Source organism: Tursiops truncatus, chromosome 1 (genome assembly GCF_011762595.2).
Source record: "Tursiops truncatus isolate mTurTru1 chromosome 1, mTurTru1.mat.Y, whole genome shotgun sequence".
NCBI classification, from domain to species: Eukaryota; Metazoa; Chordata; class Mammalia; order Artiodactyla; family Delphinidae; genus Tursiops; species Tursiops truncatus.
The window spans coordinates 68,871,243-68,883,039 of record NC_047034.1 but is presented as its reverse complement, the minus strand read 5'-3'; the positions used below and the strand labels follow the sequence as shown (position 1 = coordinate 68,883,039).

At 52.0% G+C, this 11,797-nt stretch overlaps 1 protein-coding gene across 2 annotated transcripts; it reads left to right on the top strand.

The window, feature by feature from the left end:
• The first annotated feature begins 1,181 nt into the window (after window positions 1–1,181).
• Window positions 1,182–11,095, top strand: SLAMF8 (SLAM family member 8). Of its 2 annotated transcripts, XM_033856690.2 has the most exons (7): window positions 1,182–1,290; window positions 1,620–1,796; window positions 4,609–4,935; window positions 8,106–8,411; window positions 8,493–8,597; window positions 9,286–9,421; window positions 10,339–11,095. In XM_033856690.2, the coding sequence occupies exons 2-7, from the start codon at window positions 1,757–1,759 to the stop codon at window positions 10,367–10,369; spliced, it is 945 nt and encodes a 314-aa protein (XP_033712581.1). In that variant the 5' UTR covers window positions 1,182–1,290; window positions 1,620–1,756; the 3' UTR covers window positions 10,370–11,095. The 2 variants fall into 2 exon arrangements, with proteins under 2 accessions (XP_033712581.1, XP_004312862.3); XM_004312814.4 differs by lacking the exon at window positions 9,286–9,421.
• Window positions 11,096–11,797: the final 702 nt, after the last annotated feature.

Sequence of the window (11,797 nt, the reverse complement as noted above, 5' to 3'; positions counted from 1 at the left end):
CATCCACAGAGACCTCTTCCCATGCCCTCTTGCAGCGTGGACTGTCTGTGCTTTTATTTTTTATATATATATAAATTTATTTATTTATTTTTGGCTGTGTTGGGTCTTTGTTTCTGTGCGAGGGCTTTCTCTAGTTGTGGCAAGTGGGGGTCACTCTTCATCGCGGTGCGCGGGCCTCTCACTGTCGCGGCCTCTCTTGCTGTGGAGCACAGGCTCTGGACGCGCAGGCTCAGTAGTTGTGGCTCACGGGCCCAGCCGCTCCGCAGCATGTGGGATCTTCCCAGACCGGGGCACGAACCCGTGTCCTCTGCATCGGCAGGTGGACTCTCAACCACTGTGCCACCAGGGAAGCCCTGTGCTGCTCTTTTGCACAGAGCCGTGTCTGTCTGTTGTGGGCCTTCCCTTCCCAGGCATATCTTGTTCCTACAATTTGGTGGTGAGTAACTGGAGGGCAGGAACCCTGTTCTGGAATCCTCCTGCCCACGTGCCACCACATCTGCCTCGTTCCCAGCTGGGTCCAGAGCAGAGCGTTCAGTTTGACCGACAGGTCAGAAGCTCTGCAGGACTAGATACCACAAGCCACACTCAGGAAGCTCGGAGATTTTCCTTATCTTCTCTCAAAGCCTTCCCTGACTAAAGAAACCAAGTTACCGCCGCAAGTGAGAAGAGAAGCGGAGTTAGGATGGAGCGACTGGCAAAAGGGACCACACTTGGAAGGCTGAAGCTCAGCTCATAACTCTGCTCCTCTGTGACCTCCAAAAGGTGCTAACCTCACTCTGGTTTTCAACCTCCCCCATCTCTAACAGGGTGATAATCCAATCCTCTCAGAGGAAAGTTGTAGGGCTTCCAGGAAGCAAAATAGGCAGCAATCTCTAGAACTCACACCCCGGTTTAACAAATGTCCATTAAGCGTCCATGACACGCCCAGCACCGAGGGGTACACAGAAATGAACATGAGGCCTCGGCAACAAACAGTCTGTGGAGATGAGAAAACTGTTGCGAAACAGTGTGCTAAGTGTTATGACAGGAACGGGCAGGCCCTGGGCACCCAGAAAGGAAGGTTCCTCAGGCTGCCTGTGGTCAGGAAGCCTGGAACGGGAGTCCAGCCAGCTGCATAGCCTGCATAGCCAGGCCACATCCAGAAGGATGAACGGAACAAGTACAACGAACGGAAGTGTGGAGTTGGCAGTTCTGAGAAGAGGCAGTCCTGGCTTCGCGTGGCTGGAGAGCGGAATGGACGTGGGACGGCAGGCTGGAGAAGCAGGCTGGGGTTGGACTTAGGAGAACCTTGTACGCTAGCCAAGAGTTTAGTCTTTATCCTGAGGGCGGTGGGAGGCTGCGGAAGAATTTTAAGCAGAGAGGTGATGATGGGAATCGCAGTTAAGAGGGTTCTCTGTGGTGACAACAGGAAAGGCAGGGGGCAGCCGGGCAGAGTGGGATGCGGGGATGCCTGGCGGGAGTCAGCGAGGAGGATGTGGGCTTGTGCGGGGGGGACTTGCCGTCTGCATTGGCCAACCATAGGCATTTGAAAGAGGCTGACTTACAAGAATCAGCTCCTGAAAGAGCCCAGCTGGACCCGAGGCCAACTTCCACTTTCCTCTGGATATTTTCACTTTCAGGGCGGCCTGTTCTGAGTCAACATTCCTCCTTCTAACCATGGGACTTTCCAGAAGGACCACAGCTCCTTCCATGCATCCACTTGACCTGGGATGTTCTGGATTTGGCTGTCGAGCGACTTTGCCTGCCTCTCCGGAGTATGGCCGTGTGGTCCCTGTGGAGTCTGCTCCTCTGGGAAGGTAAGTGGGGCAGGCGGGTGGCCTGGCCTCAGAGAGCTGAAGTCCCTTCCCCAGACATCCGGGCAGGATCCTCTCCCCAACCCGAGTGAGAACCCAGGAGCTGTGGAGGGGCAGGGAAGACTGAAGCAAGTTCTTGGGCGACCTTAAACGCTAGGCAGAGGCAAAGAGATGCAGGATCCTGGGTAGAAGGATGACAGCACAAGGAACCTCCATGTCCCTGAGACACAAGCTGTTTTGTGGCCCAGGGAGGTTAAAACTGAGGCTGGTGGTACCATTGTTGGTTTTTTTTTGTTTGTTTTTGCGGTATGCGGGCCTCTCACTGTTGGGGCCTCTCCCGTTGCGGAGCACAGGCTCCAGACGCGTAGGCTCAGCGGCCATGGCCCACGGGCGCAGTTGCTCCGCGGCACGTGGGATCCTCCCGGACTGGGGCACGAACCCGCGCCCCCTGCACTGGCAGGCGGACTCCCAACCACTGCACCACCAGGGAAGCCCCCCATTGGTTTTGAAAGAGATGGTCGTGAGAATGTGAGGGTCTGGCAGTGTTAACGCATGCAAATTCTAAATGTGGTCTGGGGAGAGCAGGGGAGGGTAGGGCCCTTACAATCTGAGGATGTCTTTCCAACAGCCTGCGGGAGAGCTGAGACTCCTCCCTGCAGGTCTGTGGAAGTGGACATTCAGGAGGGATGAGAGACAAAAGCAAGTTAATATATTGCCTGTGGACTTGGGGTGGTCGATAGCGGTGTGATGTCAGAAGAGACAAATCAGGTCTCTTCAACACTGGGCGACACCACCCCCCCCCCATCCTGTCCGATGCCTGACTTCCCTCCCTTGGTTAACAAGTGGTCAGTATGACAAGGGCCAGCGCTGCTAGGCCAGGGGATGGGAGCCATGGGGTGTGGCAAGTACTCAGACACTTTTGTTTGTGTCAGAAGCTCACAGGGACTTCAAGATGATTTTGTCTGATGTCCCCACCTGAGTTCCTGGCTCCAAAAGTCCGCAGATTTCAACATTTCTAAACATGTGAAGGAAATCCTGCCAAAAAGAGGGAATCTGTTTGGTTCACAAATCTTTCAAACCCGTGGACATGGGAAGCAAAAAGAATTTTTGTGAGTGGTGAAAGAGATGAGTACCACTGGTTGAAGGCACCCCCTGCTTTACGAATGGGACAACGGAAGCCTTTAGAGGGAAGAGGCATGCTGAGGATTGCACAGCTTGTTAGTGGCAGAGCCAGGGCAGGATAGAGCAGGAGCCTTGATTGACATCCAGTGCTATGCTCTCTTTATGTGACGTCTCCACTGTGCCTTAACCCTGAAGCCATCCCCAGTTAGGACTGAGACGACTGGGGCTGGCAGGGCAGTGAGACGGACAGGAGACTGGAGCTACCAGCGTCTGGCTGAGTGATCATCCAGAACACGGCTCCCTAACTAAACTCCCAGCACTTGGGTGCGTTCTCCATCTGCTTTTATTCTGCTCTGAACCCTCGCGCCCACCACTGTGCTGGGTACGAGGGAAGTCCTCAGCCAATTTCGTCATACATTCAGTATATCTTCCGAGCTTCTCCTACATCCCACTCCTAAACTGTGTTGGGCACAGGAAGTACAAACATGAGAAGAGGAACTCACAGTCTCGTGGGACTCATAAACACGTGGTCACAATAGAGGGATAGGAGCGTTAATAGTGGTGATCCCGGCCCGCTGTGGGAGCACAGAGTTTGTAACCTGCAGTGACAGATGGCAGAGGCCAGGGGAGGCAGTGATGTCTCAAGGAGGAGCAGAAATCAGTCAGCAGAGGAGTCAGAGGGGCACTTCAAGCAGAAGTGTCACCCCCACAAGTCACACTGAATATGTTCCCAGCAAAACAGCCTCTGGACATCTCACCCCCATTCTGTTTCTCCTCCTGTTCTGGATCACAGAGAATGGCATCCAGTGGGTCCCAAGGACCTGGGAGCCATCCTTGACTCCTGGCTCCCTCACTCCCCAGATCTAATCTGTTACCAGACCCCACTGACTACACACAATAATCTCTCCATTCCTCCCACTTCTGCCTGTCTCATCTGCTCACTTCCTCAGTACAAGTTTCCATTGTACGTCCAGTACCAGTACAACCCCACTCTCCTTGGGATTAATAGACGCAGCCTAGGTCTTGCCCCACCTCCCGTGCAGCCTGCACACCTCTGCTGGAGCCGTCTTTCTAACCATGGATCTAATCACGTCACTCTCTTACTTAAAGACTATCCAAGGCCCCCCCATCGCTCTAAGGATAAAGGCCAAACTCCAAAGTTGCTTTTAGGGCCCTGCAGGATCTGGCTCCCACAGACTCTGCAGTGCTATTTCTTACTCCCTCTGCAGAGAACTACTTTCAGTTCCCCACAGTGCACCGAGCTCTCTCACCGTCCGGGCCTTTGTGTGTGCTGCCCACTTCGTCTCTAACACTTCCCCATCCCCACTCCAGGCCGCCCTCTGCGTGACCTGGCTGATTCCCATTTCTCTTTCCGGTCTCAGCTTAACCTTTTCTTCTCTGAGTCCCTCAAGGCCTGGCAAGGTCACCCTATCAGCCTACCTGTGTTCTCCCGGGGCACCCATTTTTGCCACCATGGTAAATTGCTGTCTTAAGAGTCTGAGCTCCATGAGCACAGGGACTGGATTCCCTTCCTCACTGTTTTATTCCCAGTCCCTGGCGCAGTGCGCTCTCAGCTTGGGTGGAGGGAGTGTGGAGAGAAGGGCCCTCACTTGCTCCGCAGCAGCTCAGCTGCACGCAGGAGAGAGATGAGGACGTTTGGGGCAGGCAGAGTGATGGGGTTCTGTCCTTTCAGCACTACTTCCCTTCATTGTAACCGGTGCCCAAGTTCAGGGCCAGGTGGGGGGCTCGGCGCTGCTGGTGGCAGAGCGCCCTCCCGGCTTCCAAATCCGAGAGGCCATCTGGAGATCCCTCTGGCCTTCAGAGGAGCTCCTGGCCACGTTCTTCCGGGGGTCTCTGGAGACGCTGTACCACTCCCGCTTCCTGGGCCGAGCCCAGCTGCACAGCAACCTCAGCTTGGAGCTGCGGCCACTGAAGTCTGGAGACAGCGGCAACTTCTCCGTGCTGCTGGTGGACAAGGAAGGTCGAGCCTGGACCCAGACCCTGCAGCTCAAGGTGTATGGTGAGTGCACCTGACTCAGGCTCTCTGCCCCACCTCCTCCCACAAAGCTCCGGAAAGGCATCCTGGGTCCTGGAAACTGGGGAGAACTGGGGTCTAGAAACCTCTGGCCTCTGACCTCATGGCTGATTCAGGGAACAGCTGCTTCCCCACAGGCACAGGTAAGAAAACTCCTCGGGTTCTCGCAGGTGAGCTTCTGGCTGGGGCAGCCAGGCTTTTCCGCCCTATTGTCCTGGTCTGAACTCTAGCTTGGTCTTTTCTTATCTCAGTGGCCTTGGACACAATACTTACTCCCTGACATTGACCTTTCTCACTTGTAAAACCAGTATAGTAATATTACCATGAAAATCCCAATAAACGTAAAATCAGTGGCATTTGAGAAAGCATCTGGGATAGAGGCTGGCCTAGGCATCATCAATTCTAAGATAACAGGTTATAAGACGTGCCATTATTTTATGCACCACCAAAAAGAAAAATAAGTATTGCAATTAAACTATGACACAATGTTTTTAATTTAAAAATTCATTTTAACTAAAGTATAGATTTTTTTTTTTTTTTTTTGCGGTACGTGGGCCTCTCACTGTTGTGGCCTCTCCCGTTGTGGAGCACAGGCTCCGGACACGCAGGCTCAACGGCCATGGCCCACGGGCCCAGCCGCTCCGCAGCACGTGGGATCCTCCCGGACCGGGGCACGAACCTGCATCCCCCGCATCAGCAGGCGGACTCCCAACCACTGCACCACCAGGGAAGCCCCCTAAAGTATAGAATTTTTATGTCATATTTCTTAAAAGACCTCTTTTAGATGTATTGAGAGATTTTAAATTTACATCATTCATGGGTATTCTCTGTTATTTGTTATTGCAAAATAAACCATCCCCAAACTTACTGGTTAAAAACAACAAATATTCTTGTTTCTCACAAGTCTGACTTGGCAGGGCTCAGCTGAGGTGATCCTCTGTTCTGCGTAGGTGTGTTAGGGTCATTCATAAAGCTGCTGTCAGCACCTCAGCTGCGGTGACTGAATTCACTGGAGGCTGGATGGGTCTTTCTTTCCAGCAACTTCACCTCCACCTCTGTCACAGCCAGCACCTCCACAACCACCGCCACCATGCCCTCCATCACCTGCACCACCATCACCACCTCCACCTCCACCACCCCCACCATCACCTGCACCACCATCACCACCTCCACCTCCACCACCCCCACCATCACCTGCACCACCATCACCACCTCCACCTCCACCACCCCCACCATCACCTGCACCACCATCACCACCTCCACCTCCACCACCCCCACCATCACCTGCACCACCATCACCACCTCCACCTCCACCACCCCCACCATCACCTGCACCACCATCACCACCTACACTTCTACCACGGCCACCGTATTTCTGCTGGTAAAGATAAAATGGCCTTTGAGCTCCTATTCATGTATCTAGTGGCTTGGAAAAGATATGTCAGTGACCCCTATTTCAGTAAAACCTCAGAAATTGAGATAGAATAAGGGGAGGAAAAGGTCCAAATTTAAGAATGGAGAGTAGAGGTGATAGCTGGGCAGAGCGAAACACTGAGGGAGAGAAAGGCAGTAGCAAACTGGAAAGAGAGAGACCCTCCCACACCTAGAGGAAGATAACTGGCTCATCACTTAGGTGAGCCACACGGGCTGCCAGTGTACAATTAAATGTGTGTCCTATTCGATGCACACGACCCTGATCCATGTTGCACCATGTTGGCAAGCAGAGTGCTGGCTGGAATTCAGCACCCCGCCCTCACCTGTTACCCCCTGAGCCCAGCGCCCTTGCACAGTGAACAGCCTTCACAGCCATCCAGGCAGCCAGGGAGGCTCTCCCCCGTTCTGGGTCTCAGCTGTCACATATGTGAAATGAGGACGTTGAATGGGATAATACAGGCAGCACCCACACCACTAAGCTCTAAAATGCCTTGTTCTCAGCATCTGAATTACAGATTTTAAGGAAATTGCTGTTTTATTGCTTCCAAATACGTAGCGTGATTAGAACTAATTGCACAAAGCTGCCAGGCAGCCGTCCTTAGGAGCTCTGCTTTGACAATAGATAAGAATGATTTGAATTAGCAGATCAGTTACTAGAAATGTCAATGGGTGTTTCTACTGTGCCTGATCGTGTTTGGAAGCAGCTTGTCCTCTGAAGTAGTGTAAATATCTCCCTCCCCTGTAATCTTTGTTTATACTATTAGGGCGCCCAGCAAATCTTTTCTTTTTTCATATCACAAATCCCACCAGATCGAGCTGGCATTCATGAGGTTTGACTCAGCTTAACTTTGGAATGCTCTCAGAGACTGAGCCCTCCCACTGTTGCCAGAATGCTCTCCCGCCGGCCCCCTTCACCATGAGACTCGTGATCTACTCATCAACCGATGTAGGAAGGGGCAGCCATGGCCTGGGATGCCAGGACACCAATTTGTCCGATGGCCCAGGTAGCTGAGCACCTTGAGAGCAAGGGTTATGGAGACAAAAAGGTAGAGCCCCTACCCCCTGGCCCGCTCCTTCACAGAATTTTGCATCCTTGTGATAATTTTCTTAGTTATTCATAATCACTTGTTAGTACGTCTTCTTCACCAAACTCCAAAATCTCCAAAAGTCCAGGAATGTGTTTGTTGTTTTTGTGCCTACCTTAACAAACGTTTATTGTCTCTCTGACTGATGTATCATGTATCGGGGAAATTTGATGACAAGGGATACAGAGAGTTCTCAGAGGGCTCAGAGCCGTACCTGGAATATCAGAGAAGGCTTCATAATCAGAGCAGTAAGGAGTGTGTCCAAGCTGGGCCTTGGAGGATGAGTAGGAGTTTTCTAGGAGGGTGAGACGAGAAAAGCATATGTGTACAGCTGAGCCACATGAAAGATATGAAGCATGACACGTTTGGGAGAACAGGAAATTAATTAAGATGAGTGGAGAGGGTCAGCAGGAGGTACAGCTGGAGAGGTTGACATCAACCATTTAATGAAGGATTTTGAATACCAGACTTAGAAATTCAGCTTCTGTCCTGTGGGCAATGGGAGACTGATGAGGCTTTAGAGCCAGAGTGGCCTAGTCAGAGGTGGCACCTAGCCCTGCATGGATCCCAGAGCTGGAGCTATGGGCCCTGCTCAGCATCCCTAAAACCCACACTGGTTCTGCTGTCCTTGCTCAGGTGCAGTGCCCAGGCCCGTGGTGCAAGTGTTCACTGCTGTATCAGGGGATGCTCAGCCCCCCAAGACCTGCCAAGTGTTCCTGTCCTGTTGGGCTCCCAACATCAGCGACATAACCTATAGCTGGCGACGGGAGGGAACCATTGACCTTGATACCAAGCCAGGCGGCCTCTTCATGGACGGACAGGTGCTGAGTGTGTCACTGGGACCAGGTGACAAAGGTGTGGCCTATTCCTGCATTGTCTCAAACCCTGTCAGCTGGGACTTGGCCACAGTCACCCCCTGGGAGAGCTGCCATCACCAGGCAGGTATGCCGAGGGCTGGGGATCAGTGGTTGAGGGATTGTGAAGCCTCCAGTCCACCTGTGACCCTGCCCCCTCCATGTCCAGCTCCAGGGATGGCCTCCTACAAAGATGTGCTACTGGTGGTGGTGCCTGTCTTGCTGCTTGTGATCCTGGCTGGTCTCTCTGCCTGGCACTGGGGCCCCTGCTCAGGTAGGAGTCCTGCAGGGGCTAGGGGTGGCTGGAGGAGGTAGGTCTTCTGGGAAGGAGGGCCAAGTTTGGACGGCCTCCTATTTAGGCTTCCCTCTCCCGTGTCATCTCTTGGCCCTCTCCATCTAATATTCTGGTCTCCAGTCAGACTGAACTACCTGAAGTTCCTTTAGCAGTTTTCAAATGAGCTACTCTCTTGCATGCCTCTGCAGGCATTTGCACATTCTACTCTTTCTGTCTGGAACACATTTTCCATAACTTCCACCCAACACGCCTTCTTCATTTGGCTGTCACCTCCACCATCTTCAAGGTGTGCCCCCTGCAGGAAGCCTTCCCGACCTTCTCTCCCACACCCAGGCTGGGTTTGTGTCCTGCCTTGACTCTCCAGTGCTCATCTCAGTCACAGCACTTACTGCCCTCACTCTCCCACGGAGTTCTCAGGTCTTGAAAGATAAAGGCTGAGTCACCACCCCCTGACATCTAGCAAGGGTTCCTGGAACATAGCTGGTATCAATAAAGGTGTGTTGAGTGAAAATCTAGATGAATCGCAACTCCCTCTTGCCAATCATCCTAGGAAAGGCTTCCTGAGAGAAGCACCTCTCTGGCCAGGGACTGATAGGGCCTCCTTCCCCCAGGAGAAGAGGGAAGGGGACACTCAGAGGTTAAGCTGGGTTCTGTGCTCTCCATCCAGCTCCTGAAAGAACTACCCCAGCTGACCTGGGCTTCGTGGACATGTCCATCCTAGGCTGTCTGGCTGGTCCCAGGATGGAGAAAGTGGGTCAGCAAGGAGAAGGAGGCATAAGACTTCAGTGGATGTGTCCTAAAAGGCAAGAGTCTTGGCCCAGCCACTGAGCATGCAGCTGGGCTGGCTGGCTGGCTCCTGTATGTTCTTTCCACAGGCAAGGGAGGGAAGAGGGAGCAGCAGGGGTCACACTCCACCTAGGGCCCTGTCTGCTCCTGAGAGGGTCTGACCTGGCCCTTTGCCTCAGACAGCCCCCAGGATTTGTGGTAAGAAGGTGGAAGCCAGGAAGCAAGCAGCTTTTTGTTTTAACAGCTTTATTGGACTATACTGCACATACCGTGTAATTCATGCATTTCAAGTGTAAAACTCAATGGCTTTTATTACAGTCACAGAGTTGTTCATCCCTCGCCACACTCAATTTGAGAACATCCTCTTTACCCCTAAAGGAAATTCCCAAGCCCCTTAGCCATCACTCCCTAGTGCCCCTTTCCCTTCCAGCCCCAGGCAACCACTAATCTCCTTTCTGTCCCTAGACTGTCTCTTCTGGACAGTCTATCCTGTAAATGGAGTCATGCACTGTGTGATCCTTTGTGACTGACTTCTTTCACTTCGCCTAATGTTTTCAAGGCTCAGAAAAGAGCAGCTTTGGACACTGAGAAGGGTAGAGAGAATCCAACTACCGGGGATAGTGGAAAGGCTCTACCCAGGGCATCTGGAGGCTGACCCTTGGCTCTGACACGTGGCTTCTGCCTAGTCATTTAACTGGGTCCATCCCAGCTCTAAGTTTCTATACCTTCTACAGCTAAATGCGTGCCTTAATTGCAGAGAAAGTCTAGACATTAGGAAGAACTTCCTGTCCTTGAAGCATCTCCTTTTCCAGGGTCTTGGAAAACCAGGAGAGCTATTCCTTGCCTGAGGTGATCTTGAACTAGGACCATCAGGATTCAGAGGCCTTAGGTACAAACTTTGGAGGGGTAACCTTCGTTCTGATCTCCTTGCCAGGGACAAAGAAGAAGGATGTCGGTGCTGGTGAAGTGGCTCCAGAGACAGAGAATCCCCTCGTTTAGGGTCTACCGTGAGCAATGCCTGGATCACGAGGAAACCGACTGCCTAGCCACATGATGCTCTGGGATGTAGCTGGTACCTGGAAACCACCATGGACCTCGTACCTCCTGTGAGATTCCTGTACCACCGCTCAGGAGCAGCCTGGGCAGCCATCACACTGGGAGGACAGGGAACACTGGCACAACCTTCCACACCTTCCCCCTTCCCTCTCCCCTGGTTGCATGTCCTGGCTGTGCTCTGGGAAACATGGGCCCAGCAGGACATCCCCTCAAGGACACTGGAAGTTCTCCAGGATCCATAGATTGATTGTCCAGGGCACTCACTCCTCCACCACTGTTCATGAAGTATTGTTATGGATTGAATTTGTCCCCTTTAAATTCACATGTTGAAATCCTAACCCCCAATATCTCAGGATATGACTGTGTTTGGAGATAGGGTCTTCAAAGAGATAATTAAGGTTAAATGAGGTCATTGAGATGGCCCTAATCCGATATGACTGGTGTCCTTATAAGAAGAGGGAGAGACACCAGGAATGCACACACAGAGAGAAAAAGCCATGGAAGGACACAGAGAGAAGGAAGCCCTCTGCAAGCCAAGGAGAGGCCTTGGGAGAAACCAAACCTGCTAACATCTTGGTCTTGGACTTCTAGTCTCCAAGACTGAGAAAATAAATTTCTGTCGTTTAAGCCACCCATTCTATCGTATCTTGTTATGGCAGCCCTAGCAGACTAACACAACTATTAACCAACCAGCATCAAAGGATTACTTCCAGCCTGGGTCCTGGCCTCTAAAAGACATTGGACAATCACCCACTTTCAGTCCTAACCCCAGCCCCTGTCATTTGAGACCCTGATGTTTCCCACAACCAAGGAATTATAAGAAAAGGTCTAGAACCTGATGAAGAAGAGACATGGGGGTCAAGGGTTTCTCTTTCCAGCTTGAAGGACTTGCAAGTTCATGGTCCTCAAAGGTAATTTACAGCTCTAGACAATCAAGGGATGGTTGATATCTCATGGTTGGGATGGGTGCCATTTTGCTGGTAACATCTTTTTAATTGACATCTTCACCCTCAGCACTGACCATCATACCTCCCACAGGAGCTAGAGTTGGGTTTGAGATTCTCTCCTCACTGTCTAGCACAGTGACCAGAAAAAGAGAGATTAAATTCCTCAGCCAACAGGAAGTTCTTGCACAACTTCAAGAAGATCAGCTCAGCTCAGGATGAGAGTCTCTGCCTGAGACTGAGAGAGGGAGGAGCCAGGAAAAGTTAAACAGAAGGGAAATTATGGAGGGAAAGGAGCTGAGGCATCCTAATATCTGCCACACTCATTTTCAGATGCAAGTGCAGAAGATCCACCCAAGTTCAAGGGACCCACCACTCAATGGGAAGATGTTC